At 45.7% G+C, this 26,641-nt stretch overlaps 1 protein-coding gene across 1 annotated transcript in view; it reads right to left on the reverse strand.

Moving 5' to 3' along the window:
- Positions 1-9,331: 9,331 nt before the first annotated feature.
- TGFA (transforming growth factor alpha) overlaps positions 9,332-26,641 on the reverse strand; it is a 49,915-nt gene continuing 32,605 nt past the window's right edge. The window contains exons 3-6 of the mRNA XM_081017634.1: positions 20,065-20,182; positions 18,926-19,075; positions 14,434-14,543; positions 9,332-11,714 (exon numbers count right to left, since the gene is read on the reverse strand). Coding sequence (XP_080873760.1) covers positions 11,707-11,714; positions 14,434-14,543; positions 18,926-19,075; positions 20,065-20,182 — 386 coding nt within the window. The 3' untranslated portion in view covers positions 9,332-11,706. The remainder of the gene's footprint in view (positions 11,715-14,433; positions 14,544-18,925; positions 19,076-20,064; positions 20,183-26,641) is intronic.

Genomic DNA, 26,641 nt, shown 5'->3' on the forward strand with positions numbered 1-26,641 from the left:
CTTACCCGAAAGTCTGGAACCTGCAAGGGCTTCTCAGAAGGCTGGACCTGATCTCTTGCCTTCCGCCACCACCGCCCAGCAGGGGCTGTCCCTCCCTCTTCCTCCCTCGGTCCTCTCTTAGGGATTTCTGGATTTCAATCAGCCGTTCCACAAATTTGCCCCCAGTGCCCCCGGCCTTATAAAAAGGATTATTCAGAACAGCGGCTTGCACAGCCGCTAAGGAAGATAATAATGGGATGACATTCAAAACATTAACAATCAACTGCACACTTGTTTGGAAACCCAATTCAAACCGTTTCGTTTAATTTGTTCAGCAGTATCAAGGAACTTGATCTAGGGCTGCCAGTGTTTCAAAGCCCGGTGGTCATTTGCACCTCCAGCACCAGGGCCGGCCCATCAATGAGCAGCTGCCTCGGGTGGCACCATCCTAGGGGCATCCCTGCCAGTGACAGAGAAGCGAGGAGAAGGGGCTAGGGGGGCTTCTGGGTTGCAGAGAGATCTCACAGGGTTCTGGTGAGATCCTGGCTTGCTCGCAGGGTGGCCCCTCAGGTGGTATAGTGGGACGAGTTGGCCCTGCGCAGCGACCCTCTGCTGCTCCCCCCTTGCCTCTTAGCACCCACCCAGGTAACCCCAACACCCACTTTGGGGGCCACTGATTTAAATCAGCACCTTCATTTGACACCTCTCAAAGGTTTGGAGTGGATCCACAAGGACACAAAGTGAGCCCTGAAGCAGGATTAGGGCTGAAGACCTATTCAGCCTGGCATCCAGTGTCCCATGAGGACCCAACCTGATGCCCCACCAGGAAGCCCACAGGCAGGGAGGGGGAAGAGAGCAAGAGCCCCCCCCCCCCCGCTGCTGCCCCACCACCACCACTGGCACTCAGTTGCAGCCAAAGAATTGCCATAAAATGCCTCCTGGCCACTTCCAGAGAGCCACAGCCACATAAAGCCTCTTTAAAAGGCATCCCTAACCCCATCCTCAACTCTGAAGCTCTCTTGGGGGGGGTGTCTTTCTGCTGCCCGGAGCAGTAAAGCCTTTGCCTGCCTCCACTTAGAAGCATAGGATTGTAAATAATAATAATAATAATAATAATAATGATTTATTTATACCCCGGCCATCTGGCTGGGCTTCCCCAGCCACTCTGGGCAGCTTCCAATGGAATATTAAAATACAATAACCTATTAAACATTAAAAGCTTCCCTAAACAGGGCTGTCTTCAGATGTCTTCTAAAAATCTGGTAGCTGTTGTTCTCTTTGACATCTGGCGGGAGGGCATTCCACAGGGCGGGTGCCACTACCGAGAAGGCCCTCTGCCTGGTTCCCTGTAACTTGGCTTCTCGCAGCGAGGGAACCACCAGAAGGCCCTCGGCGCTGGACCTCAGTGTCCGGGCTGGACGATGGGGGTGGAGACGCTCCTTCAGGTATAGAGCTGGAAGGGACCCTAAGGGTCATCTAGTCCAACCCCCTGAAATGCAAGAATCGCAGCTAATTCTCCCCAGACATTTTCCCTTCCTGTGGCCATCAGGCATCCATGGGGCAGGGGCAGTTTTGGGGCAAGGGAGACGGGGACCAGCCATTTGGAAACGGTCAGGGGTCCATCCCCCTTCTCAGACATGCTCTGCTGTTTTTACTTCATCGCCCGGATTTTCCGAACCCCAAATGGAACCAGCGTGGAGTATGTCCCTCAAGCCTGGGAAAAGGAGAGAGGCTTGGTTTTAGTTAGGGCTCACCCAGGACTCCGTTCTAGAAATTGTCATCATTGCCGAGCTGAGAAGATGCGATGCAATTATAGGGGGTGGGGACATTTGCAAGGAATTCAAAAGAGAGATTAAATTACAGTAAATTAAATGTTGCACTACGGTCCATGCAAGCACCCTGCCTGTGCAGCATGGGGGGGGGGGTTGTGGGGAGGGCGCTGGCTGACTCCAGAGCTGCTTTCAGATTAGGCTTGCCAACTGACCAGACAAAAACACGAATCCTGCACTTCTTCTCCTGTGTCTTTTAGCAGTTCCTTGTTGCGCAGAAATCAGCGTGTGGTGCTTTTCATGACAGATCAACCAGAGGTCAACAGGATCACCTGCCAATATCTGCACATCAAGCAGCTGTGAAATGCACAGGCTGGTTGGAAATTTGCCAACCCTGATCCAGATTAATTCTCCAGACATCCAAGTTGTATGCCCCAGATTTTTTTTTGTCTTGAATAGGCTTAGAATCTACCAAGCTGCACTATAATGGGCATTGCCTGCCTTTAATATATTGTGGCTACATTTATCTTTAAGAGGGATCAACTCAGCAACTCCTCTGATGAGATTATATATTATACGTACACATATATAATGCAGCCGTATATCTCTTTTTATCTTGTGCTTCTGCCCACCCACCCTAATGATCTAGAAAGAGAAGATTGCGTTTTGTACAATTGGGCTTTGAAATGACAATTGCAGGCATTGCTGTTCTAGTACATCTGTATCTCTTGGGATAACAGAACTCCATGTGAGGACTGGGGAAGGCACAAAGGGCATCTGTGCCAGACAGAACGTCTGTCCCAAGAGCTTTGGTGGTGCTGAGCTCTCCGGTCCTTGGCAGAGACCCCCTCACACAGAAGTTCATTTCCAGAAAAAAGATTGCCTGTTGTGTCTCCCTCCTACTGTCCTGGAGACAAAGACTGCCAGCCAGATAAGGAGGCTGCAACGCTAATCTCTTGGCTCTTTTGCATAATATGAATTCCGTGCATGATTTGACTGTGTGAAAAGGAAATAAGCTCTGCACCTGCTCAGGGGCACTTTCAGATATCTCCTGCAGGGTTTACACCAGTGGTAGGCAACCTAAGGCCCGGGGGCCGGATCCGGCCCAATCGCCTTCTAAATCCGGCCCGTGGACGGTCTGGGAATCAGCATGTTTTTACATGAGTGGAATGTGCCCTTTTATTTAAAATGCACCTCTGGGTTATTTGTGGGGCCTGCCTGGTGTTTTTACATGAGTAGAATGTGAGCTTTTATTTAAAATGCATCTCTGGGTTATTTGTGGGGCATAGGAATTTGTTCATTTTTTTCCCTTCAAAATATAGTCCGGCCCCCCCACAAGATGCGCGGGACAGTGGACCGGCCCCCTGCTGAAAAAGGTTGCTGACCCCTGGTTTACACAGAGTGGTGCCACCTATCATGAATGAAGCCCTGTGCTCACATCTTGCCCATTGGCTGGTGCTGCCCATCAGTTGCAATGGATCTTTTGTCTGATCCAGCAGGGCTTTCCTGATGTTCTTTTTATCTTTTGAAGACTTTGTAGGATTTCCCTTTTAGAAGGCCAGGGGCTCCCTCCCATCTCCTCTGTTTCCTAGGACTCTGCAGAGTAGTGGGGTGTATTTTATGCAACAAACGTCTCCTGATGTGTTGGGCTGGGGCAGGTTTTGGGGCAAGGACACAGCCAGGTGGAATGAGGCGGCCAGCAGACCAAACAGCTGTTGTTGGTTTAAATTTTGTTATTCAATGTCTATTTTGGTGCATATTTTATTTTCTATTTTTAAAATGTTTAATCTGCTTTTAATATGGGGTTTTTGCATTCCAGGCCAGGCTTTAATTCTTGTTTTTCACAATACACAGATCTGGAATGAATGGCAACAATTTTTATTTCTCCTGACCTTTATAAAGAGCATTCTGCAGTGGCTTTTCAGAAAGGCTGACTATAGCTAAATGAAAACAAGCCTAGTGAAGTCCTTTATTGAACCAACTGGAGAATATTATTATTATTTTGACGCAAACAATGTAATCTGATTAGGATCCTTTAGCAAGGAGGTCTCTGGTAATGCACCAAACTTGAGAGTTGCCAAGTCACCAGGGAAAAAAATGGCCTTGTGTGCTGCTGTCCCTTGAAGAGCTGCTTGATGGTCAGAACTCAACAGAACAATTTTTTTCACAGCATGGTAGTCACCTGCTAATAATGTCTGCAGCCCAAACTGCCGCTGTAAAAAGTACAGGAGCAGTGGGCCTAATCTTAAATTTGGCAATCTTAAATTTGTTGGCCTTCTTTGCTTAACTTCGGTGACCCTTGTCAAATTAAATTGGGATCTGGAAAAGTTGAGGACTGAAGCTTTTTCTCCTTGTCCCTTCTCCTTTTCCTGAGAAGAGAATAATTAATAACTCCAATTGCTTTTATTGACCTTTCATCCGCAGGAGAGTTTCTGCAATGCTTGCAAATTTGCTGCCACCCTCTTAATGCAGCTGGTACGCAGGATTAGACCCTACCTGCCCGCAGACTGTCTCACCAGAGAAGTGCATGCTCTAGTTATCTCCCGCTTGGACTACTGCAACATGCTCTACATGGGGCTACCTTTGAAGGTGACCTGGAAACTACAACTAATCCAGAATGTGGCAGCTAGACTGGTGACTGGGTGCGGCCGCCAAGACCACATAACACTGGTCTTGAAAGATCTACATTGGCTCCCAGTACTTTTTTGAGCACAATTTAAGTTGTTGGTGCTGACCTTTAAAGCCCTAAACGGCCTCAGCCCAGTATACCTGAAGAAGCGTCTCCACCCCCATCGTTCTGCCGGGACACTGAGGTCCAGCTCCGAGGGCCTTCTGGAGGTTCCCTCACTGTGATAAGCAAAGATACAGGGAACCAGGCAGAGGGCCTTCTCGGTAGTGGCGCCCGCCCTGTGGAACGCCCTCCCACCAGGTGTCAAAGAAATAAACAACTACCGGTATATGACATTTAGACGACATCTGAAGGCAGCCCTGTTTAGGGAAGTTTTTAATGACTGGTGTTTTACTGCATTTTTAATCTTTGCTGGAAGCTGCCCAGAGTGGCTGGGGAAACACAGCCAGGTGGGCGGGGTATAAATAAATTGTTGTTGTTGTGATACATCCCTTCACGGGCATTGGGCTTTACAAGAATGTACAAATGATCTGCGTCCCATGAACTTGCTGCAGAAGATGGATAGGGCCGGATGTTTCAGGAACAGCAGCAGGTAGGAAACAGGGCAATTACAGTGTGGTCCATCCCTTGTTATTCATTCTCATCTTCCCACAATCTGCACTTTGGAGAACACCTTGAGGAATGAGGTTACATGCCAGAACTATCTTGATGAATAATGACTGATGGGCTTCTGTTTCTCAAGGACATGTTTTGTCACGAATTGTACTTAGTTTCCTGTGATGGAGCCTAAGAGGGAGAATTTTTGGTTCATGTCACTTAGCGACAGTTCCAAAAGCTGGTTGCAAGAAGCCACAACAGTAAAACAGGCACATAGCACTGTTTCAGCAGTAGAAATCAACAATCTATGCTGACATTCTGTGTGTTCATTGACACCTGGAAGGACAGATCATCTCTGAGACTGAAGGAATATAATTACTGTTTATATACCGCTGTAATGAAGCCAGGCCATTAAGACTGGGGTGCTCCTGACCTCGTGGCCTGATCTTGTGCTTGTCTACTTACAAGTAAGTCTGCCATCCCCAACAGTGGCAGCTTTTGTTTCCTTGCATCAACACAATATAGGAATGAAGTGAAGTTACGGGGAACCAGGCAGAGGGCCTTCTCAGTAGTGGCACCTGCCCTGTGGAACACCCTCCCACCAGATGTCAAGGAAATAAACAACTATCTGACTTTTAGAAGACATCTGAAGGCAGCCCTGTTTAGGGAGGTTTTTAATGTTTGATGTTTTATTGTGCTTTTAATTCTGTTGGCTGGGGAGTGGCTGGGGAAACCTAGTCAGATGGGCAGGGTACGTACGTAGAATGAAGAAAGAAAGAAAGAAAGAAAGAAAGAAAGAAAGAAAGAAAGAAAGAAAGAAAGAAAGTTTACTGCTTGCCCCATCTTGAGGACTCTGGCAAGACAGCAAGTAAAAGACCACAAAATTCCATGGAAACAGAATAAAATTTAGTCAGAAGAAATGCTGTCCCTCCCCGCAAGCTCTCTACATATTAATTTGTATTTACAACATTTTCATGCTACCCTGGATTGTGGGATCTCAGTGTCCTTTAAGACCAGATTCCTGAGTCAAATTCTACCAGTACAAAGACTTACAGGCCAAGAGAGAGGAGAGAGAGACTGAGAATTGAATTAGTAAATCTGATTTGACATTCTATTTTTCTCACTGAGAAATACTATATTTTGCATAAAAGATTTCTGGCCCAGACGCAGAACAGCCTTCTGTTGTAAACCTATCCAGCAAAAATGTCCAGGAAACATGCAGTAGGCAGGTTTGCCAGGCAGTCACAGCAGACACTGTTCATGTAGGATAATATTCTGCCTGCTGGAGTTCATGGTGGGACTCATATAAGATTATACAAGAAAAAGGCGCCGCTTTGATAATATACACCAGAATAATTATTCCTTTGATTTTAGGAGGGTGCAGCTGTATGTGGTCAGTGAATCACAACCCTCATGAACTCCTTACTACATAATTACTAGCTTTTGTTCTTTAACTTAAACAAAGAAATTGACATCTGTTAATGAGTTGGGTGAACATCCGCCTCCCGTTTGTACTTTGTACTTCCTGGGGGGAAAGAATACACAATCCTAGAAACTGGGGTTTTAGTGTTATAGCTCCAGCCTTCTGGAATGAGTGAAATTAGACTAATGCCTAGTGTCTTGGTATTTAGGTGGCCACTGAAGATGTTTTTGTTGGTTTCCCCGATCCATCCGTCTTATGGAATTTTAATTGTAGAAACAGTTTTATCGTTTAACAGTAGAAATGGTTTTGTTTTGTTTAGAGCTTAATCTTTATGTCATTTTATTTTATTCTATGTCGCTGGTAGCTGCAGGCAGTGTCGTGGTTTATAAATCTGCAAAATAAATGAATAAGCAGCAGCTAAAGGAACTATGTCACTGATGAAATAACTCAGCAGATGCCAGGCTGATCTCTTTTATGCTGGTGTCCGCCATCACGATGGTGCAGCTGCCAACTCCGACAGACACAGCATCTCTGCAAACAGACAGCATCCTTGCTCACCTTATTGTCACCAGTCACAACACTGTGCACTGACGTGCCCACATCACCCATGTACAGAGGCACAAAATCAATGCCCAGTGGCCAAGCAACCCCACGTCGTCCCCCAGCCCAGCCCACACTGTCTCCATGCATGACGAAGCAGCCTGAGTCCCCTGGGACCCCAGCACCAGGCGATGCAACCAGGACAGTTCTGTATTGGGCTCTTCACCTTTCCTCCTCGCAGTGCTACATTTGGCCTTCACACAAACAGCTGCTGGAAGCTTTTGTCTTAGTGGATTCTTAATCATGACCCAGATTCCCTCCTAAGTCCAGGTCCTCCCCACCACCTTAGGCCAGAGCCAGCTGAGCTGGGCTCATTAAGGCCAGCCTTTTCCAGAGATATGTGTGTGTGTGTGTAGACCTTTGGCCACTAGGAGGTTGGGGTTGCCTGGCATTTGTTCACTGTAACCAAAGACCATTAGGGCAGACCTCACTTCCATAGGTGCCCACCTATGGCTCCACTTGGGATCACCTTTGGACCTGGGGATGATGGAGACCTTGCACTGTTTTCATGTTCACAGAACCCTTTCCTTCGGTTCATAATGAATGTGAGAATTCGTCCGTGGTGCAGAGGGAGAGGGTGGGCATCGCTCTCAAGGCCACCAAGATGGAGAGAATGGGCACAGAATGACAACCCCCCTCCCCTCTCATAATACCACGAGTAAGGAGCGCCCAAGGAAGCAGACTGCAGCAGCTGGCTTCAGGATGGACTAGAAGGACTTCTTAAGAACGTAAGTGGAGCCTTCTGGGTCAAGCCAAGGAGCACTCGTCTAGTCCAGCACCCTGTTCTCACAGGGTACACCTAGATGCCTCAACAGGAAACCCGCAAGCAGAACTCCAGCATCTAAGAGCGCTCTCTCCTCCTGCAGTTTCCAGAAACTGGGATTCAGAAGCACTACTGCTTCCAATTGCGGAGGCCGAGCCGAGCCACGGCTAGCAGCCACCAGGAGCCCTTTTCTCCACACAGTGCTGCTTCACTTATTAGCTTTCGATACTGTGAGAGAGATGGCAGACCCCAGCTTTTGTAAAGGCGGTGTGTGTGTTTTAAGGGCTAGGTAAGTCTATGCAGGAGGTGAGGAACGCAGGAACCTGCACTGTACTGAGTCAGATATTTGGGCCCCCTACCTCAGTATTGAAGGGACGTGGGTGGTGCTGTGGGTTAAACCACAGAGCCTAGGAAGGTCAGCGGTTCGAATCCCCACGACGGGGTGAGCTCCCGTTGCTCGGTCCCTGCTCCTGCCAACCTAGCAGTTGAAAAGCACATCAGAGTGCAAGTAGATAAATAGGTACTGCTCTGGTGGGAAGGTAAACGACGTTTCCATGCGCTGCTCTGGTTCGCCAGAAGCGGCTTAGTCATGCTGGCCACATGACCCGGAAGCTGTACGCCGGCTCCCTCGGCCAATAAAGCGAGATGAGCGCCGCAACCCCAGAGTCGGCCACGACTGGACCTAATGGTCAGGGGTCCCTTTACCTTTTTATCTCAGTATTGTCCCCACTGACTGGCAGAGGCTTTCTGGCAGTGGCTCTACATGAGAGGCAGGTTGGCCACATAACACATCACCACACAAGGGCCACTTTGTGCATTAAAATCTGTGCAGAGACGGCCCTTATTTAAAGTATCCCCTTCAACCCATTAAAAACAGACAACAGCAAAGTATTATGAAAAAGTGTACTTCACTCATTTAAATAACTATAATTCAGCGTATTAAGGAAGAAATAACTGGCAATCAAATATAAACACTTTACGTAAATCAAATTAATTTAACCACACAATAAATTAATACATTAAATATTAACTTTCAGTGCAACATATACAGAAGAAACAAGTGTACCGCTGACTAAAAATAATCTTCAGGTTGGTTATAACAGTAAACGTACTTACAAAAAAAGAGGGGGGGGGGGTTGTTAACAATATAACCAGAAGTCAACACACAATCAGGAAGGGGGTGTCTAGTTCATTTATCAAACATGTGTCTAATGTGAAAAATTGGCACAGTTCGTCCATTTTATTTTTTAAGAAACATACATACAGATCCTGCTTCTGGTTAAGTATCCAAATTGAAACAGAAGCTCAGGTGGGATCAGATCACAAAGCTCAGGGCTAAAAGGCCATCTCTTAATTTCTCAAAAGCATTGCAGGGTACAATTGCAGAGAAATGTACAAGCCAGCTCGTTTACTCAGACTGCAAGTCACTTTTCTGCCTATTCCTTCTTCCAGTGAAAAAAAGGAGCAGAGGGTCACATTCTGCAAAAGGTATTTAAAAACAATGCTTTCACAGGGCTGACAAGCCACGCTGCAGCACAAATAAGAGCAAAGTCCTGGGACTGGGACTCCTGTAGGCCCAAAATGGGACTTGGGGTAAAGGTATCCCTTGAAGAAGGTCTGAGATATCTGGAGTCCTTACGGCAGCCATTTGCAATCTGGTGCCCTCCAGATGTTTGGGTCTGCACCTCCCCTAGGTGTATCGTGCTGGGAAGGAGGGAAGATGTGGTCCAAAACATCTGGAGGGTGCCAGCTTGGGAAAGACTGCCTTTCAATGGGGAAATTCCTACCCAAGTGAATTGCTCTTCCTTAGTTCTGTGGCAATCAAATGACCCTGACTGCACCTCAAGAGTGCAAAAGTCCAAGATGTTTGCCAAAATCTTGTGAACTTCATTTTTCAAACAAGCTGGAGTAATGCCCAGTTTAATAAATCAGCATTGGGGAGGAAAGGAGTTTAGGGACAATATTTTTTAAAAAACTCGTTTTTCCTTGAAGAGCTCAATTCTCCTCCTCAGGACCGTCAAAGAAATATTTGTGCTAAATGACAAATAAAAAGGGATCGGGCCTTTTAAACGTAGCACAGAATGTCGTAAACTTTAGAACTAAAACTAACCTGCCTATAACTATTTCTTGAAAGGTATCAATCAGATTGGCTCTGGCAGCAATCAGGGGTTTTAGACAACATCATCAAGTAGGAACATGGATAGGGAATGGAATGGAAATAAAGGAAACCAAACTGGCAGGATTGCTTCTGCCATCCATTACCGGGGTGGGGGAAAGGAAAGCTAGAAATTTCACAGAAGAGGTTTCAACTTGCATCTTAAATTTCAATTATTCTGCCTACTCAGAAAGAACAGCATGGCTTTTGAGTGATTTAAAAAAAGAATTTCCTTATATATTACTGCCTCCTCTCATTAGGAACTCTGCATTAGAAGAGGGTGCTGATTCTTGCTTATCAATTCGGCTTACAGAAGAGAGGTTTCGGCAGAACACGGACCTCCCAAATGGTGAACATCAACTTTGAGCCAACAAGAACAGCCTTCTTCCCAGCACACCTTTGGCTGCACATTCAGCAAGGCGCCAGGACCCTCAGCAACACACTGCACCCCTCACGCTCAAGAGCCAGCCGTCTTCCTGCAGAACAAGTATCGGGACATGGAAGCCCTTCCACAAATTGCCCCTGTCTTTGGAAACATGCATCAGACTTGTCAGGTCAAATATGCACAACAAGCCCAGCTGATCCCATGGAATGTTTCCAGACACACAAGTATCTGTTGAAACACTCCAGTCTCCTAACATTGTCCTGTTAAGGCAGCCTAAAAACCCCTTCCTTCTTAGAACCACAATGGGATGACTTTTAAGAATCCATCCAAAAGCGATTTAAGTAGGATTCTTATCTATTTCAATGAGCTGGGCTTTTTTCAATTAGGTGCTAAAAACCATAACCCAAGAGGCATCCTTCCCAACATCTCTTGCCTTGTAATCAACACTTTTTTTTATGGTCTCTGCTTTTCATTCTTTGGGGAAATGCAGCAGAGCAGTCGGTTGTTGTTTTGATCCAGGTACACAGAACAGGGGTGGGGTCGAAAAAGAACTTTCTAATTTGGAGGCACAGTGATAATGAAAGCTGGAAATGTGAGCTATGTTGCTGTCGTTCGGGCTCAAAGATGTTGCTGCTCAGTCCTTACTTTTCTAAATCCAGGTATTCAAAATACAGAAAATGTTGAGTGCTGGTAGATACAAGTGTTCACTTTGGAAAATTCATCTGGATGTTTCTGGATACAAAAAGATACTTTTTGCGGGGGGGGGGGAGACTTGCAGTTGAACCCAGCGGACCTTCTTCTCAATTGGACAATTTAGCTCTCTCAAAATCACTAATGTAGCTCATCACTTCTTTTGAGTCGGATTCTGTAATGAGTGCAGGATCCTAAGACTCGAGTCCATGTTCCATGAAGTCTCAAGCAAGGAGGAAGATTATTGGGAAACAAAGTTTACCCCCACCTGAACTGTACACAATTCTTTCCTGGTATCAGACACCCCCTCCATGTGCATTTCTCATAGCAACGTAAACATGAAGCTGTCCAATTTTTTAAAAAATGACCAGCCTGTACTTTTCCTACTCTTTATTTTACTATGTGAAGTCTTTTGAGATTCCTTGGTTATCCATAAGTTTCCATGTATGGATTGACCTGGTGTGTGGCGTCACGTGTCTCCACATAGCAGGGGCCGGATTCCCTCTGGCAAAGTTCTGGAAGCACAACGCATGAATGGAGGATACAGACAAGAAGCCGAAAGTTGCAGGGAGTCTGCTTGCCAATACTGTTCTGTCCCCAGGAAGCACCTGTGTCCATCTTAAGTGTCCCTCTGGAATATTGTAGGCCTCCTGTAGGATGCTCAAGTGGTCCCTTCTACACACAGCAGTAAGAATCCCAGCAGACCCCCGTCTCCATCAGACAACTGTGAAAACAGGCATCAAAATAGTTTAAGGATAAAGGCTTCACTCTGACTATGCTGTAGCAAAGTTACGGTATAATACAATCGCATCTTGCATGCAACTAGCTTGCACGATTGAACCTCACACAGCTGAAATTGGGCAAATTAACAGCATGCAAGGCAGACAGCTTAAAAGCTCTTCCGTGCTAGGTTTTCCAGGTGTGGAAGAGCTTTTAAGCTCTCCACCCTGCTTAATGGGTTCTGGGATGCTCACACAAGACATCGCAGGAACTTGGACAGCCCTTGCGGGAGCGCCCCAAAACCCACATGCTGAGTGGGACTTTTCTGATAAGCTTTTAAGCTGTCTGCCTTGCTTGGGGGGTGGCAAGGCTCACTTGACACACCAGCTCCAGAAGGTAAGGATGCTCATACGGGGCGGTTCCGGGTGTGTGTGTCCAGCATACAGTGGAACCTCAGTTCCCGAATGCCTCCTTTGTCGTACGTTTCGGTTCTCAAACGCCGAAAGCCCGGAAGTAAATGCTTCTGTTTTCGAACACTTTTTGGAACCCAAACGTGCGACACGGCTTTTGCTGAGTTCAAGAAGCTCTTGCAACCAATGGGAAGCCATGCCTTGGTTTTCGAATGTTTCAGAAGCCGAATGGGCTTCCGGAATGGATTTCGTTCGAGAACCGAGGTACCACTGTACGTGTTTTTGCATATACACATCATACCCAGAACATAACCCCCATGTAAGGGATGACTGAGCTATGCAACACTGCATGGAATTAAATCTTGCCGTATAGGACATGTTCTCATGCAACAAGATGTCACTGTCCTCTGTGCACCTCCAAAATCTGTCCTGGGTGGCCCATCAACCTCCCAATTCTGAGGGTGTGAAGAGAAGGGGAGGGTGGTGATCCTGTTATGCAACTGGAGGTCTGTTCCGCTCACACACACATCAATGGATATGACCCTAAGTCACAAGCTGTGGGGATGATTACTAAGATGGTAATAGGCAAACCCAGAGAGGATGGACCACCAACAATGATGGCAAAATAGTACCCTGTCTACCTCGCAATACCAATGTGGGGTTGGTGGGGGAAAGAAGACAGGGGAAGGCCACCAATTTCTGCATAGGAGCTTTCAGGTGTACTTGACTTCCCAGTGCTTTGGCCTCATCGCACAAGACAGTGCCAGTATCCTTAAAAGGAAAGACCTCCAGGCTAAACTCAGCGGGGCTAGATGGGCACATGGTGAATTTGATGCAAACTCTGCACACCTTCCTGGAGTAGCAAAACAGCTCATAGATTATTATATAGCTTGTAAGAAGCAGCAGCGAAGCTTCTTTCAATGGGAGAAGGGGTGTAAGTTTGTTTGCAGGGAGCTCCAAATGAGGACACTCAGGACTGTAAGTCTAAATCAGGAGAAATATAAATCCTCCCATCTGACCAAGTTGGAGACCGGGCTGTAAAATCTATTTTGAATGAGCAGAATTCGGCCCATGCCTCAGAGGAATCTAATTTAAACAGTTGAGAATTCCTGCTGTCTTCTAGTTGTAAGACTGAGAAAGAGGCAGTGTCCTCTCACAGAGGACAGCAGAGTCAAAGGATGGTTCCGTTTTGCTTGGTACGCAGCTGATGGAGGACAAGGCTGTCAGTGGCTGCAAACCATCCCCAGGATCAGATCCAGTCTCCCTCAGGTTACGATCCAGTGGGGGACAAGGGGAGAGTGCAATTGCACTGCATTTGCCACTGCAAATCTCACTTCTAGGTTCTGCTTGTGGGTCTCCCAGGGGCCTCTAGCTGGCCACTGTGGAAAAGAAGATGCTGGATTAGATCGACCTTTGGCCTGATCCAGCTGCCAACCAATACCTGGCAGCCCTGCTGATCTCAAGGCCTGCATTTCAGTATACTGGAAATACTTATTTACAGTGTCATTTTGCTTGTTTACCTTCTGTTAGAATTGGTTGTTTATCGGTCCCTTTTAGGTGATTTTGTCATTTTTGTGGATTGTTTTTTGTCTGTTTATTTTTACTACTCTGGGACTGAAACATTCTGTGGAGAGCGGGTTGCAAATACTGCAAATAAATAATCAATTATCACGTTCTTAACTCTCCAAGCTCTCAGTCAGAGGCCTCTCCAGTTCCTACTTCCTGAAATCCTTTGGGCTGGAAATGCTGGAGATTGACTCTGAGAACTTTTAACATGTGAAGAGTGTGCTCTGCCACTGAGCTGGAAACTCAATGCAGGTCGTGGCTGTATGAACTATAGCAGGAGGCCACCCTGACCCTCAGGGGGACGTGGGTGGCGCTGTGGGTTAAACCACAGAGCCTAGGGCTTGCCGATCAGAAGGTCGGCGGTTCGAATCCCCACAACGGGGTGAGCTCCTGTTGCTGGGTCCCTGCTCCTGCCAACCTGGCAGTTTGAAAGCACATCAAAGTGCAAGTAGATAAATAGGTACCGCTCCAGCGGGAAGGTAAAATGGCGTTTCTATGCGCTGCTCTGGTTCGCCAAAAGCAGCTTAGTCATGCTGGCCACATGACCTGGAAGCTGTACGCCAACTCCCTCAGCCAATAAGGCGAGATGAGCGCCGCAACCCCAGAGTCGGCCACGACTGGACCTAATGGTCAGGGGCCCTTTACCTTTACCCTGACCCTCAGCTCACGGAAGTAGCTAGTTTTCACCTTACTACCCTTCAGGTTAAATGCACCCCTCCAAGCTGCTTCTGTAGCCCCTTTATTTACCTGTCTCTGAATGGCAGCAAGACGTTCCTCCTTTCAGGAGCCCGTTGGGCTTCTCATGTCTGCAGACAACAGCTCTGCACCACTCGCAGTGTTTCCGTATCCTACAGCAGCTGCAAAACATAAGCGTAAGAGGTTTAAGGCAGGGGAAGGCTAGGAATGACATCAGAATGCAGAGGCTCAGTGGTTAGTGTGTTGGATTAAGAGCTGGGAGACCAAGATTCGAATCCCCACTCAGTCTTGAAGCTCACTGGGTGACCTTGGGCCAGCCATTGTTTCTCAGCCCAACCTGCTTCACAGGGTTGTTGTGAGGATAAAATGAGGAAGGGGAGAACCATATACACCATCTCCAGCTATTTGGAGGGAAAGGTGGGATATAAGTGAGATAAATAAATGCGAAAGGGTGGGACATTAGAATGTCGTCCGTCCCTACACTAGAGAGGGCGGCTGGCACAGGTGAGGGCCCCTTTGTGACCACCTTCAGAATGGGCTGGCATGGATGGGCCCTTGAGTTTGTGAACCTGGAAACCCAGGTTCACACATGTGGTAGCGCCAAGCTAGCCCCTTGCACTCTGAAAGCTGATCAGCCTCAAGTCTTACATTTGCCAAGTTTATCACAATCCAGCACTGCTGTGATCCCGTTTTATAAGCATCTCAGGCCCTGTGATTAGGCACTATAAAGTTTGTTGCTGGATACCAGGTTTCCTGCTAAAATTCAGAACTCCCGAATTAGAGTAGAAAACTTAACAGCTGGAAAAATAAATCAAAATGGGGTGTGTTGTCTATTAAAATAAAAGGAAGACTGTTCGGTTTGATTCGAATCAGTTCAAGGTGCTTCACTAATTTAAGATGAAATCTTTTGCACCAGCCTTATAAGAGACCAATAGCCTAGGGAGCAAAGACCCAAAGACAAAAACTATCCAGGTGGTAGCTTTAAAAAAACAGGTTTCTGTCTCTCCCTCTCTCTTCCTAAGGAGCACTCAAGCCCTCACGGCCTAGGACCCTCGTACCTACGGGACTGCCTCTCCCAGTATGCCCCACGGAGAGCCTCAAGGTCCATAAATAACAACACCCTAGTGGTCCCGGGCCCTAAGGAAGTTAGATTAGTTTCAGCCAGAGCCAGGGACTTTTCAACACTGGCTCCCGCCTGGTGGAACGCTCTGCCTCATGAGACCAGGGCCCTGCGGGATCGGATTTCTTTCTGCAGGGCCTGTAAGACAGAGTTGTTCCACCTGGCCTTTGGCTTGCAGCCAGTTTGATTCCCTCCCCCTCTTTCTTCTTTCTTTTTCCTTTCTCCTCCTGTGATGAGGCTGCATTTTAATATTTTAATATTTTAATGTATTTTAATCTTGTTTTTAAGTTGTATTCATTCAACTTGTTTTTATTATTGCTTGTTAGTCGCCCTGAGCCTGGCCTTGGCTGGGGAGGGTGGAGTATAAATAAAAATTATAATTATTATTATTATTATTATTATTATTATTATTATTATCACATCCCAGCACAACCACTGGAAGCACAGAATCTGGGAGATGGAAAAGACCCAAAGGGTCATCCAGTCTGCAATGCAGTAAATCGTCCAGAAGAATCCTGCCACTGGTCTCCTGTGTCTCAGGAGTCTGACCAGCCTCAACTAGAAGCCAGTCATTCACTGTTGCTGGTCCCAGGCCCTGGAATACTTTTCCAGCAGAGATTCAGCAGTCGTCCTCCCTGTTCTCCTTCAGACAGGCCCATTCAGCTTCTTAAATTCCGTTTTAGATAAGCCAGTCGTCTCTATGGTTGCCTTGTATTTATTTATGGCGTTTGATGTTTCATTGTATATATTGTTATGCACCAGCTTGATGTTTTCTGCCAGTGGGCGGTATAGAAATACTTTTAGAAATAAACAAAAGGTGAGTCAGGCTCTCTTGTGGCTAGACTTTGGAACTCCCTGCCTAATGATATCAGGCAGACACCTTCACTGCACTCTTTTTGGCACCTGCTAAGAACATTTCTGTTCAGACAAGCCTGAGATGCTTACAAAGTTCATGTGAGTTTTAATCTGTTTTTAAGCTATTTTTGTTTTAACTTTTCAGAAGTCTTAAGTTATTGCTGTTCATTTTTCTTAGAGATAATTTCATTGGCTTTCCTTTTTTTGTAAACTGCTTTGAGGTTTGTTTGTTTCTTTTACAATCAAGCAGTTTATAAATCTTAGGGAAAAAATTTAAAAATTCAGACTAGACTACTGCAATGCACTCTACATGGTGCTGCCTTTAAGAACAAATGAAGAACGGTCTGAAATTTTCAGCTAGTACAAAATGCAGCTGCCCTCATGACCCAATTTGTGAGCAAGGATGTTATTAAAACATTACAGTATTTACTACCAACACACTCCTGCATAAATACTTCTCAGCACCAAGAGAAGCGGCAGGACCTGGAGAAACCCGCTGTTGTCAGTGACTGTCCTAACTGGTTTGTTCGTTTTGGTCTGGCTGCTGGCAGAGAATGTTCTCCGAGCAAAGGTGAGAGGAGGGTTGGGGACTTGCTTGAGAAAAGGGATTAGGCAAGGCATCTCGCAAGGCGAGCCACGCAGATTGGGAAACCAACCACAACGACACTGCTGCCCGTCCTCTAAATTACACAGCAAAGACTTTAATTTTAGCTTAATGGGTGGCGTTCCAGTTGCAACACGCATGCCACCATCTCCCGTCCTCAGAACAAAACCACACATGACCTCATTGCAAGAAAGAGCCATTCCAGGACATCCAGGCTGCGGATGGAGAAATTGCCAGGCGGAAAGGGTGGGGGCAGAGGCAGCGCAGGGCGGGTTTGTTTTGTTTTTTTTGCAGCAGACAACAGCTGAAAACAAAACACATGTCCAGTTCTCTCCAAAGTGTCTTTCTAAATTAAGGGAATCCTTAATTTAATTGCATTTTTTGCAAAACGGAATTAAATGCTGAAATGCTTCTGCAAATCTACACGAGGAATGGGAAGATGAGCAGGAGGGTGTGTGTGTGTGTGTGTGTGTGTGTGTGTGTGCGCGTGTAGAGGAAGAGACATAGTTTCATGCTCTTCTCATCCACAAAGTTAACAAAGTGGTTCAATTTACAACTAAAAATAAATTACACAATATATTTTAATGAAGAGACACTTTCAGAAAAAATTCCCAGCACTTCCAAAGCAGCTGTTCCGGACACTGGGTAAAAGTAAGACTTAATTCCACCAGCTTTCTGTCTATATCTTAAGACAGGGTTTGTGGCAAAAAGAGATGATGCATATCACAGAACTGTAGAACTGCAAGAGACCCAAACAGTCATCTAGTCCAACCGCCTGCAATGCAGCAAAACATGGAGGATTATTAGGGTAACTTGCACTGAGTGCTCTTTACAGATTTGCAGGTCTGCCTTGTTAAAGGAAACTTTTCAATGCTCTGCATTAACCAATATTGGTCAATGGCAGCTCCTCTGTTTTTAAGCTAGAGGCAGAATTAGGCTGAGAGAAAGTCTTCCCTTTGCATGCAATCAATTGCCTTCAGCATCCAAGAGGCCAAGTCCATATTCAATTTCATCCAGGTGTTACACTTCCCCCTCACTGCTCTTCTTCCATGAGGTTCAGGATGGCATTCCAAGGTGGCTTCCCATCCAAGAACTGACCAGACTTTGGGCTGCTCAGGTTCAGGGACCTGCACCACATGGACCACTCTGAGATGCGACTAACTAAGTGACCAGCCATAGCTCAGTGGCAGAGCATCTGCCTTGCATTCAGTGGGTCCCAAGTTCATTTCCCATCAGTATATCAGGGCTATGATTGTCTCCTGCCTGAAATCCTGGAGAGCAGCTGCCAGTCAGTGTAGACAACATTGAGCTAGATGGACCAGGGCAGGACTCCGCACAAGGCAACTTTCTATGCTTCTAAGATCATGCACACTCTTTTAAACAAATTTCTACCCTACTTTTCAGGGGTGGGGAAGGCTTCCCGAGAGAGACTTGTACATCGCTACAACCAACAGGCCTACTAAAAAGGCAGGGCACAAAAGGAAAACTGGTTGGGAGGGAGGAGGAAATGAGCAAACTCAGCTGCATATTCTTTGTTGGAAGTTCTTCTAATGATCAGCTAGGGTAGTCTAAGGAGAGGTGTACAGAGTTGATGACCCAGCATCCCTTCTCTTGCCTGCTCTGCTGCAGCTAGATGCCGCGGTTACTGCCTGGCGACAACTGTTGGAGGGAGGAGTCTGCTGCCTAGTATGCACTGCAGTCTATGGAAGCAGCCTTAGCCACATGTCAGGGTGAGGTCTGCCTCCAGCCTTCCAAACTGAGAAGCAGGCTGGACTTGAAAAAGGAGATCCTTCTCTCCATGAACTGTTGTTGCCCACCCGAGCCTATTCAGTAGGCTGGCCACCTTTTAAGACATGCATTTTACATAAAACACATGCCTTGGTGCATGCACACGCGCGCACACACACTTCAAGCTTGCAGAGATGTCAATGTAGAACATCAGTTCAAATGGAAGTTTCACTTACTGTATTAGGACGCAGACCATGATAAGGGCAACAGAGGCTATAACGGAAACCACCACCAGGGCGGTGATGGTTTGCTTTGTCTGGTTGGCGGCCACCACTGCAAGGAGGTCCGCGTGTTCGCATCGCGCCCCAACGTACCCGGAATGGCAGCTGTGACGAGGCAAAAGAAAATCAAGAGCAGTGAGTGCACAGAGGAAAAGACACAAGCTTTTTAAATGTGTGTGTGTGTGTGTGTGTGTGTGTGCGCAGAATTTGAGCCAGATGCCGTTTTCTCACATTCAGAATTAAAATGGGATTTTATCTAAATCGGGGCTGGAACGTGCCTAGAGGAAGGGTGGGCAGCAGCTACGGAGGACCTGGTTTGCATTTCCCATTTAGAGTGAAGCACAAAGTCCTGCTCTCCCTGCCTCACTGAGTTTGCAGTGCTCTTTTGAGGCACGTGTTCCCCACGGGAAAGACTGCACAGTGTTCCCAATCAGGGCATTAGCCAGGCGTGATCCAAATAAACCAATAAATTCTACGTATTTATACTTCTGCTATGTAATGTGAAATTTTAGCTGCTTAGGAACCGTTTCAGCATATAAGTGGCATGTACGTTAATTTTAAAACATTAATAAAATAATTGGTATTTCACTCTTCCCCATCTGAACACAGCATGTGCTCTGCATCACGTTGACATGTTTATTCTCTTCGCACCAACTCTCAACATTCCAACAAGGCAAATCTTGCAGATGAAGGGAGCTTTTCCATACATCCCACATGAGCCATCCCCACCCCTAAGGCAGTTTTCTTCTACTGGACTCCAATTCCCATCATCCTCAGCCAACTTAGCCGATTGTCAGGGATGATGTGAGCTGCAGTCCAACAACATCTGGTGACCCAAGAGTCTAATGCAGGCATATGCAAACTCGGCCCTCCAGAGGTTTTGGCACTACAACTCCCATGATCCCTAGCTAACAGAACCAGTGGTCAGGGATGCTGGGAATTGTAGTCCTAAAAACATATGGAGGGCCAAGTTTCCCTATGCCTAGTAGTCTAATGCATGGAGGCAGGGACACTTTCTTTCGTGACATGCCGACTGCACGATTACTGCTGAATGCAACGAGGTGGGTATTACAAGATGCAAGAGAGAGACTTACACGCAAGCTGGTTTTTCCTCTTGCACCAAGAACCTGCAAGTACCATGGAAGCAAAACTCACTATGAGCATCCGGACAGCTGTTAAAATGAGATCTCACAGCAGCAGCCACTGGCGGACCTAAGAAAGGATGGACGAGATAGAGAGAGAGAGAGAGAGAGAGAGAGAGAGAGAGAGAGAGAGAGAGAGAAGACTGGTTAATCTTTGGTACCACTGCCAATACAATTCACACTACATACAAAGAAACATACTTGTTTGTTTTGCAGATACGAAAGAGGGGGGGGGGAATGTAATTTGTGAGGTTTCCCTTATTCCCATTTTACCATAAGGATGACCTAATTTGTCAATATTGGTATCTCTCAAATTTAGTTTACCACATTTCCCCCATCAGTTTGTATTGTTTTAAAAAAGATTTTCATGAGAATTCATCAGCAATGCTGTGCACCTTTATATACATTTCTACATGAAAGTGTACACGATATGAACATTTCGGCAAGCAATTTCCCTTAATATTGGGCTTTTCGTAAAAATAAAAATAAATTCACAAATATATGCATTTTTAGGCACGCTTGTCCTTAGTCCAAGCATTTATCTACACATTCCTTGGCTAGAGAGGTGCGACACAAAATATGAAGTGGAGCAAAATTGGAAGGGTATAACTTCATTTCAGTTTGTGAATTGTTTCAGAAAGAAATTATTAGGTAGCCAAGCATTAAAATATAACCTACACCAAACTGCCTCCCCCTCCCCCATGGCCATCCTAAGGACACGAAAAGAGCCTGCTGGATCCAAGCATCCTGTTCTCACGGTGGCCAACCAGATGCCCCAATGGGAAAGTGGCAAGGAGGACCCAAGCGCCAGAGCAACGCTTTCCCCTCCTGGGGTTTCCAGCAAGCGGAATTCAGAAGCACTGCGGCCTCCAACTGCAGAGGCAGGGCGGAGCCACCCTGACCAGTAGCCATCAATAGCCCTCTCCTCCACGGGTTTCTCTAATCGTCTTTTAAAGCCATCCGTTGGTGGCCATCACTGCCTCCTGCAGGCACTTCCATAGGATGGCGAACATGTTTGGGGTGCACAGAAGGGGATACACAAAGAAACAGAGGCCATGCTCAGTCAGCGTATGTTTTCACCCACGAGTTGTCCCTCACCTACCACCGAGGCTCGACTAGAACGCGATACCTAGAGTGCATGAACCAAGCCAAGGTTTGGCATTACTGTAAGGCAAGCGGAAGGGACAAAGGCACTTAATCTTTGTCTACATAAATAATCCGGGACGCGGGTGGCGCTGTGGGTTAAACCACAGAGCCTAGGACTTGCCAATCAGAAGGTCGGCGGTTCGAATCCCCGTGACGGAGTGAGCTCCCGTTGCTCGGTCCCTGCTCCTGCCAACCTAGCAGTTTGAAAGCACACCAGTGCAAGTAGATAAATAGGTACCACTCCGGCAGGAAGGTAAACGGCGTTTCCGTGTGCTGCTCTGGTTCGCCAGAAGCGGCTTAGTCATGCTGGCCACATGACCAGTAAAGCGAGATGAGCGCCGCAACCCCAGAGTCGGTCACGACTGGACCTAATGGTCAGGGGTCCTTTTACCTTTTACATAAATAATCATTTAAACATTTCCATTGTTTCTGGATTGTATTTTTTGGTTTTTGTCTTATCAAATCAGATTAAGTGTAAGGTATTGGTTGTGTTTAGAATAGCTTTATGAAAGATTTAGAAAACTTATTGATTAGAATATTTGTATGAGATTGTATGGGGAAAACACAGAATAACAGATACAATTTTGCTTAAAATGTATAGGAAGTGCAGTGTAAGCAATGGAAGTCAATCAATGACATTTTATTATTGAGATATTTGTAGAATAAATTTGGAAGAAATTCTTCCAATTTTTCTTCTTTTTCTCCTTATTTTTTCTTTTCTTCTTTTTTTTATATATGCATGCTTATCTGAAATATATATGTATGCATGTATTTGCAGTATTTTGCTTGTGTTTTGTAATAATTATGTTAAATAAAATTTAAATAGATTTTTAAAAATTAAAAAGACGAAGAATGGACAAAGGCAGCAGTAACAGCTGTCAATATAAGGATACTTGTCACACATACTTTTGTGGGGTAGTGGGCTGAGAATGTGCGCTGCTAAGAACACATCCATTTACAGGAAGAAGGTAACTGACCATGACATCATTCAACCTTTTTAGAAGCCATGTGTCTTACAACTTAAATAGTCGTAATAATAAATGAAGATATATTTATGCATTTATGCAAGACATTCCTGGGCTGCCTTTCTTGACACTGTCCTCTCAAAGAGGCTCACGGAATATCACATGCCATAAAGCAATCTTCCTAAATTTGGCATCCTCCAGATGTTTTGGGTGACAGCTTGATGGGAGTTGTAGTCCAAAACATCTGAAGGGCATCGTGCCAGGGGCAGCTGCTACAAAAGGCCACCTTCCATACTAAGTACCACAGCCACCAGATTGGCAAATTCCATAACAACAACAACGATTTTATTATTTATACCCCAGCCATTTTGGGAGGTTTTCAGAATACAGTGGTAACTCAGGTTAAGTACTTAATTCGTTCCGGAGGTCCGTTCTTAACCTGAAACTGTTCTTAACCTGAAGCACCACTTTAGCTAATGGGGCCTCCTACTGCTGCCGCACCACCAGAGCACGAGTTCTGTTCTTATCCTGAAGCAAAGTTCTTAACCTGAAGCACTATTTCTGGGTTAGCGGCGTGTGTAACCTGAAGCGTATGTAACCCGAGGTACCACTGTACTGGACAACCCTCATGAGCAATGCACGCCAGTGTATTATTTGCCGTTACTTGCAAAAAAAAAACACCTGGAAAAAACCTTAGTGCAAGAATCGTAACATGCTCAACAGGATGTCTGCAGTAACCAAGGCTGCAATTTTTGCAACATATTCTTGTAAACTACTCAGAGACTATTGCAGCTGAGTCACATATCAACTGTAGGAGAGCCAATGTGGTACAGTGGATTGACTGTCGAGCTCTAGGATCTGGGAGACCAGGGTTCAAATCTCCACTCTTGCCATGAAGCTCAGCAGGTGACCAGTCACTGCCTCAACTAACCTACTTCACAGGGTTGCCGTTGTTGTGGGGATTAAATTAAAAGAAGAACTATGTATCCCACCTTGAGCCCCCTGGAGAAAATGTTAACAAATAAGAAATAATGATTTACGGTAAATAAAAAGAGTTTCATGAGAATTAACTACCTTTAAAAACAGGACATACCGGTTAAAAGCCTCTAAAAGGTTATTGAGACAAAAAGTATCCCTTGTTTGTGATAAACTAGAGAGGCTAACAGATCCTTTGAAAGCCACAGTTTGACTGGTCATGTAAGTATTTTCTGAGAGTGCTTTAAGATGGACATTGTTAGCACTGGTTAAAGATGCTGGCCGACATCTGAAAAATCTCACCCGGGGAAGACGGAGGCTGCAAGATACTTTTCTGGAGCAAGCAAATTCCTTCAGACCAGTCTGCCTGCACTGTTGTGTGGGTGGCTTTACTTTGCTCAAGTAAACCCCATGTTGCAGCAGGCAGACAAAAGCTGATGCCACAATAAATCTGCTAGTCTCGGTTGTTAGTGGAGTGCAAAGTGGTACCCTGGCTCCGTTTCCCAAAGGCTTCCAGGCCCCCTCCCACAATGTCAATGACACGGTGAAATCAACACAGCCAGGCTGCACACAGCCTTACAACACGATCCTGAGCGTGTTTACTCACCAGATCCAATGTGCCCCCCCCCCCACAGACATCCACGCTTCCACTCAACTCATAGCAGAAGAGGTAAACAGAATAAGAAGGCAGGCCTTGTATGAGAAGGTTTGAAGAACACAGCGATCTTTCAGATTTCGTACGCAGCAGTATGCAGAACTTAAGAGGTGTGCGTGTCTAGTACGGTTTGGAAGCCTTAATTTCATTACATTAAGCTACATATGTCTGAGCAGAAACGGGATCAGCAGTCAGGACTGGACTGCCTCCTGTCGTCACTTGGCCCAAACGATGCCACATAAGACCTGCCCCACATTTGTAAGAGCTCAAAATTATAGTGTAGCAGCACCTACCCTCTGGAACTCCCTGCCTCTTGACATCAAGCAGAAGCAGGAGCCTTCACGGTGCACGTTTTGGTGCCTGGTAAAAACATTTTTGTTTAGACAATCCTGTCCAGATGTTTAGAAAGTTGGTGCACGTTTTAATCCGTTTTTAGTCTATTGTTATTTTAACTTTGGAAAAACCTACATTGTTATCAATTCTTCTTATTGATCATTTTATCTTTTTTGTAAACTGCTCTGGAGGTTGGTTGGTTTTTTACAATCAAGCAATGTATAAATTACTGCATTTTTCGCCCTAAAGGGCGCACCGGCCCATAGGACGCACTTATTGGGGGGGGGGGAATAAAGGGGGAAAAATTTATTCCCCCCCCCCAGCCCCAAAGAGCAAAGAAGCCATGACAGCGAGCGGGATGGAAGCTGTCCTGGCTTTGTTTTTAGCCTCGGGGCTGGGGGTCTGGGAGCGAAGGGGAGGTTGCACAACCTCGCCATCGCTCCCGGAGCTTGCGGGGCTGGGGAAGCCCGAGCTTCCCCCGACCCCAGCCCCCAGAACGGGTCCGAGAGCGATGGTGAAGTTGCGCGCAGCTTCACCATTGCTCCCGGAGCTTGCCGGGCTGGGGGGATAGCTTCCTGAAGCCTGGAGAGGGTGCGCACCAACCCCTTTCGCTCTCCAGGCTTCAGCAAAAGCCTGCATTCGCCCCATAGGACGCACACACATTTCCCCTTCATTTTTGGAGGGGAAAAAGTGCGTCCTATAGGGCGAAAAATACAGTATATGAAATGAAGTAAGAAATAAACGCGTCCGACTTCAACATCTTTCCTGCCTCACCTCCATGAAGGCTTGGCCTTAACCACCTAAGCCCACACTTCCAAATGGATAGAAATTTACTTTTAAAAAACATTTATATATCACTGTATCATTTAAAAAATGTCAAAAGCCGTTTACATATGTGTGTGTGTGATAAATAATGAAAAGCTTAAAATGAGAGATCAACTAACCAATCTGGAAAGATGTTCTCTTAATTGCCTGCACAATTTCCTGGCGGCACTGAAAAAGTTTCCAGCAGGTGTCTAAATCGTTTGCAATTACCGGTATATTTGCTCACTCATAGCTTCCTAGCCTTGCTTCTCTAACCACTGCCACCCCCACAACTCAAAATTTACACCACAGGTTCCTGAGGACACCAATTTCTCTCCCCTCCAAAAAATGCAACCAGCCCAACATCCCAAACAGCAAGACCCCAAGGAGAACACAAAAACTTAAGAGCCCAGTGAATCAGCCCATCTAGTCCAGCATCCTTTTCTCACAGCGGCTGACCAGGAAGTTCACAAGCAGTTAAGTGGCATCCTATAACATGGGTCTGTCAGCCAACTTTTCACTTTGCAAAAGGGATGGGGGAAACTGTGGTCCTCCGACATCTGGAAGTCCAACAACATTTGGTTGGCCATCAGTTCCCCAGCCCTGCCTTAGAAAATCTGCTTGCTGTGGGAACGTAAAAGTGTGAAAAACTTCTGGGAAATGATATATAATGAGATGAAGAAGATGTTGAAATATACATTCATTAAGAAACCAGAAGCATTTTTACTTGGCACTGTAGGAGATGATATTAATAGACAGGATTGTAAGTTGTTTTATACGCAACGACGGCAGCAAGAATATTGTTGGCACAAAAATGGAAGCAAGAAGAATTACCAACGAAAGAAGAATTGCGGATGAAACTGATGGACTATGCAGAATTAGATAAATTAACTGGAAGTGTTCGAAACCTGCGGGATCAGAGATTCTTAGAAGACTGGAGTAAATATACGAACTATTTGAAAAGGAACTGTAATGAACAGATTATGCTAGTAGGACTGCAAGAAGTTTTGAGACGAGGATTATCTGAAATATTGCAAGAAAGACTACGAGGAGAATTATTAGTTAATGACAATTAAGAGTAATAGAGAAATTAAGAAATGCAGAATAAGTGATGAAGAACGAAAAATCATCAGAGGTGTTGACGGAAGTCTAAAACATTGTATATGATAGGAAGTTATGTTATATGATTGTTGGAAATGATATGTTAAGAAAACCTAATAAAAATGTATCATTAAAAAAAGAAAAGAAAATCTGCTTGCTTTCCGAAGAGATGTAAAAAAATAAATCTATAAGCACAAGGAACAACCATAGATACAAGAGAACTACTCTCTCTCTCTCTCTCTCTCTCTCTCTCTCACACACACACACACACACAGAGAGAGAGAGAGAGAGAGAGAGAGAACTTTGCAAAATGGAGAAACTGTGGCAAAACTTTTGTGCTGGTTATTCCATATAATGAAACATTATTAAGAAGAATGTTTGGTATTAAAGAGATTACCAATAAGTATGGTTCAGGAAACGTTCAAGGAATCCTGATCTTCCCGCATTGTTACACAATTATTCACAATTATTCATCCTGGGCTGTTTTAAATTGTTGGCCAACAGTTGACATGGAAAACAACATCCTGCTCAGCAGATCGCCCCTTCTATA

The sequence above is a fragment of the Podarcis pityusensis genome (assembly GCF_964106645.2).
Source record: "Podarcis pityusensis genome assembly, chromosome: 8".
Classification (NCBI taxonomy): Eukaryota; Metazoa; Chordata; class Lepidosauria; order Squamata; family Lacertidae; genus Podarcis; species Podarcis pityusensis.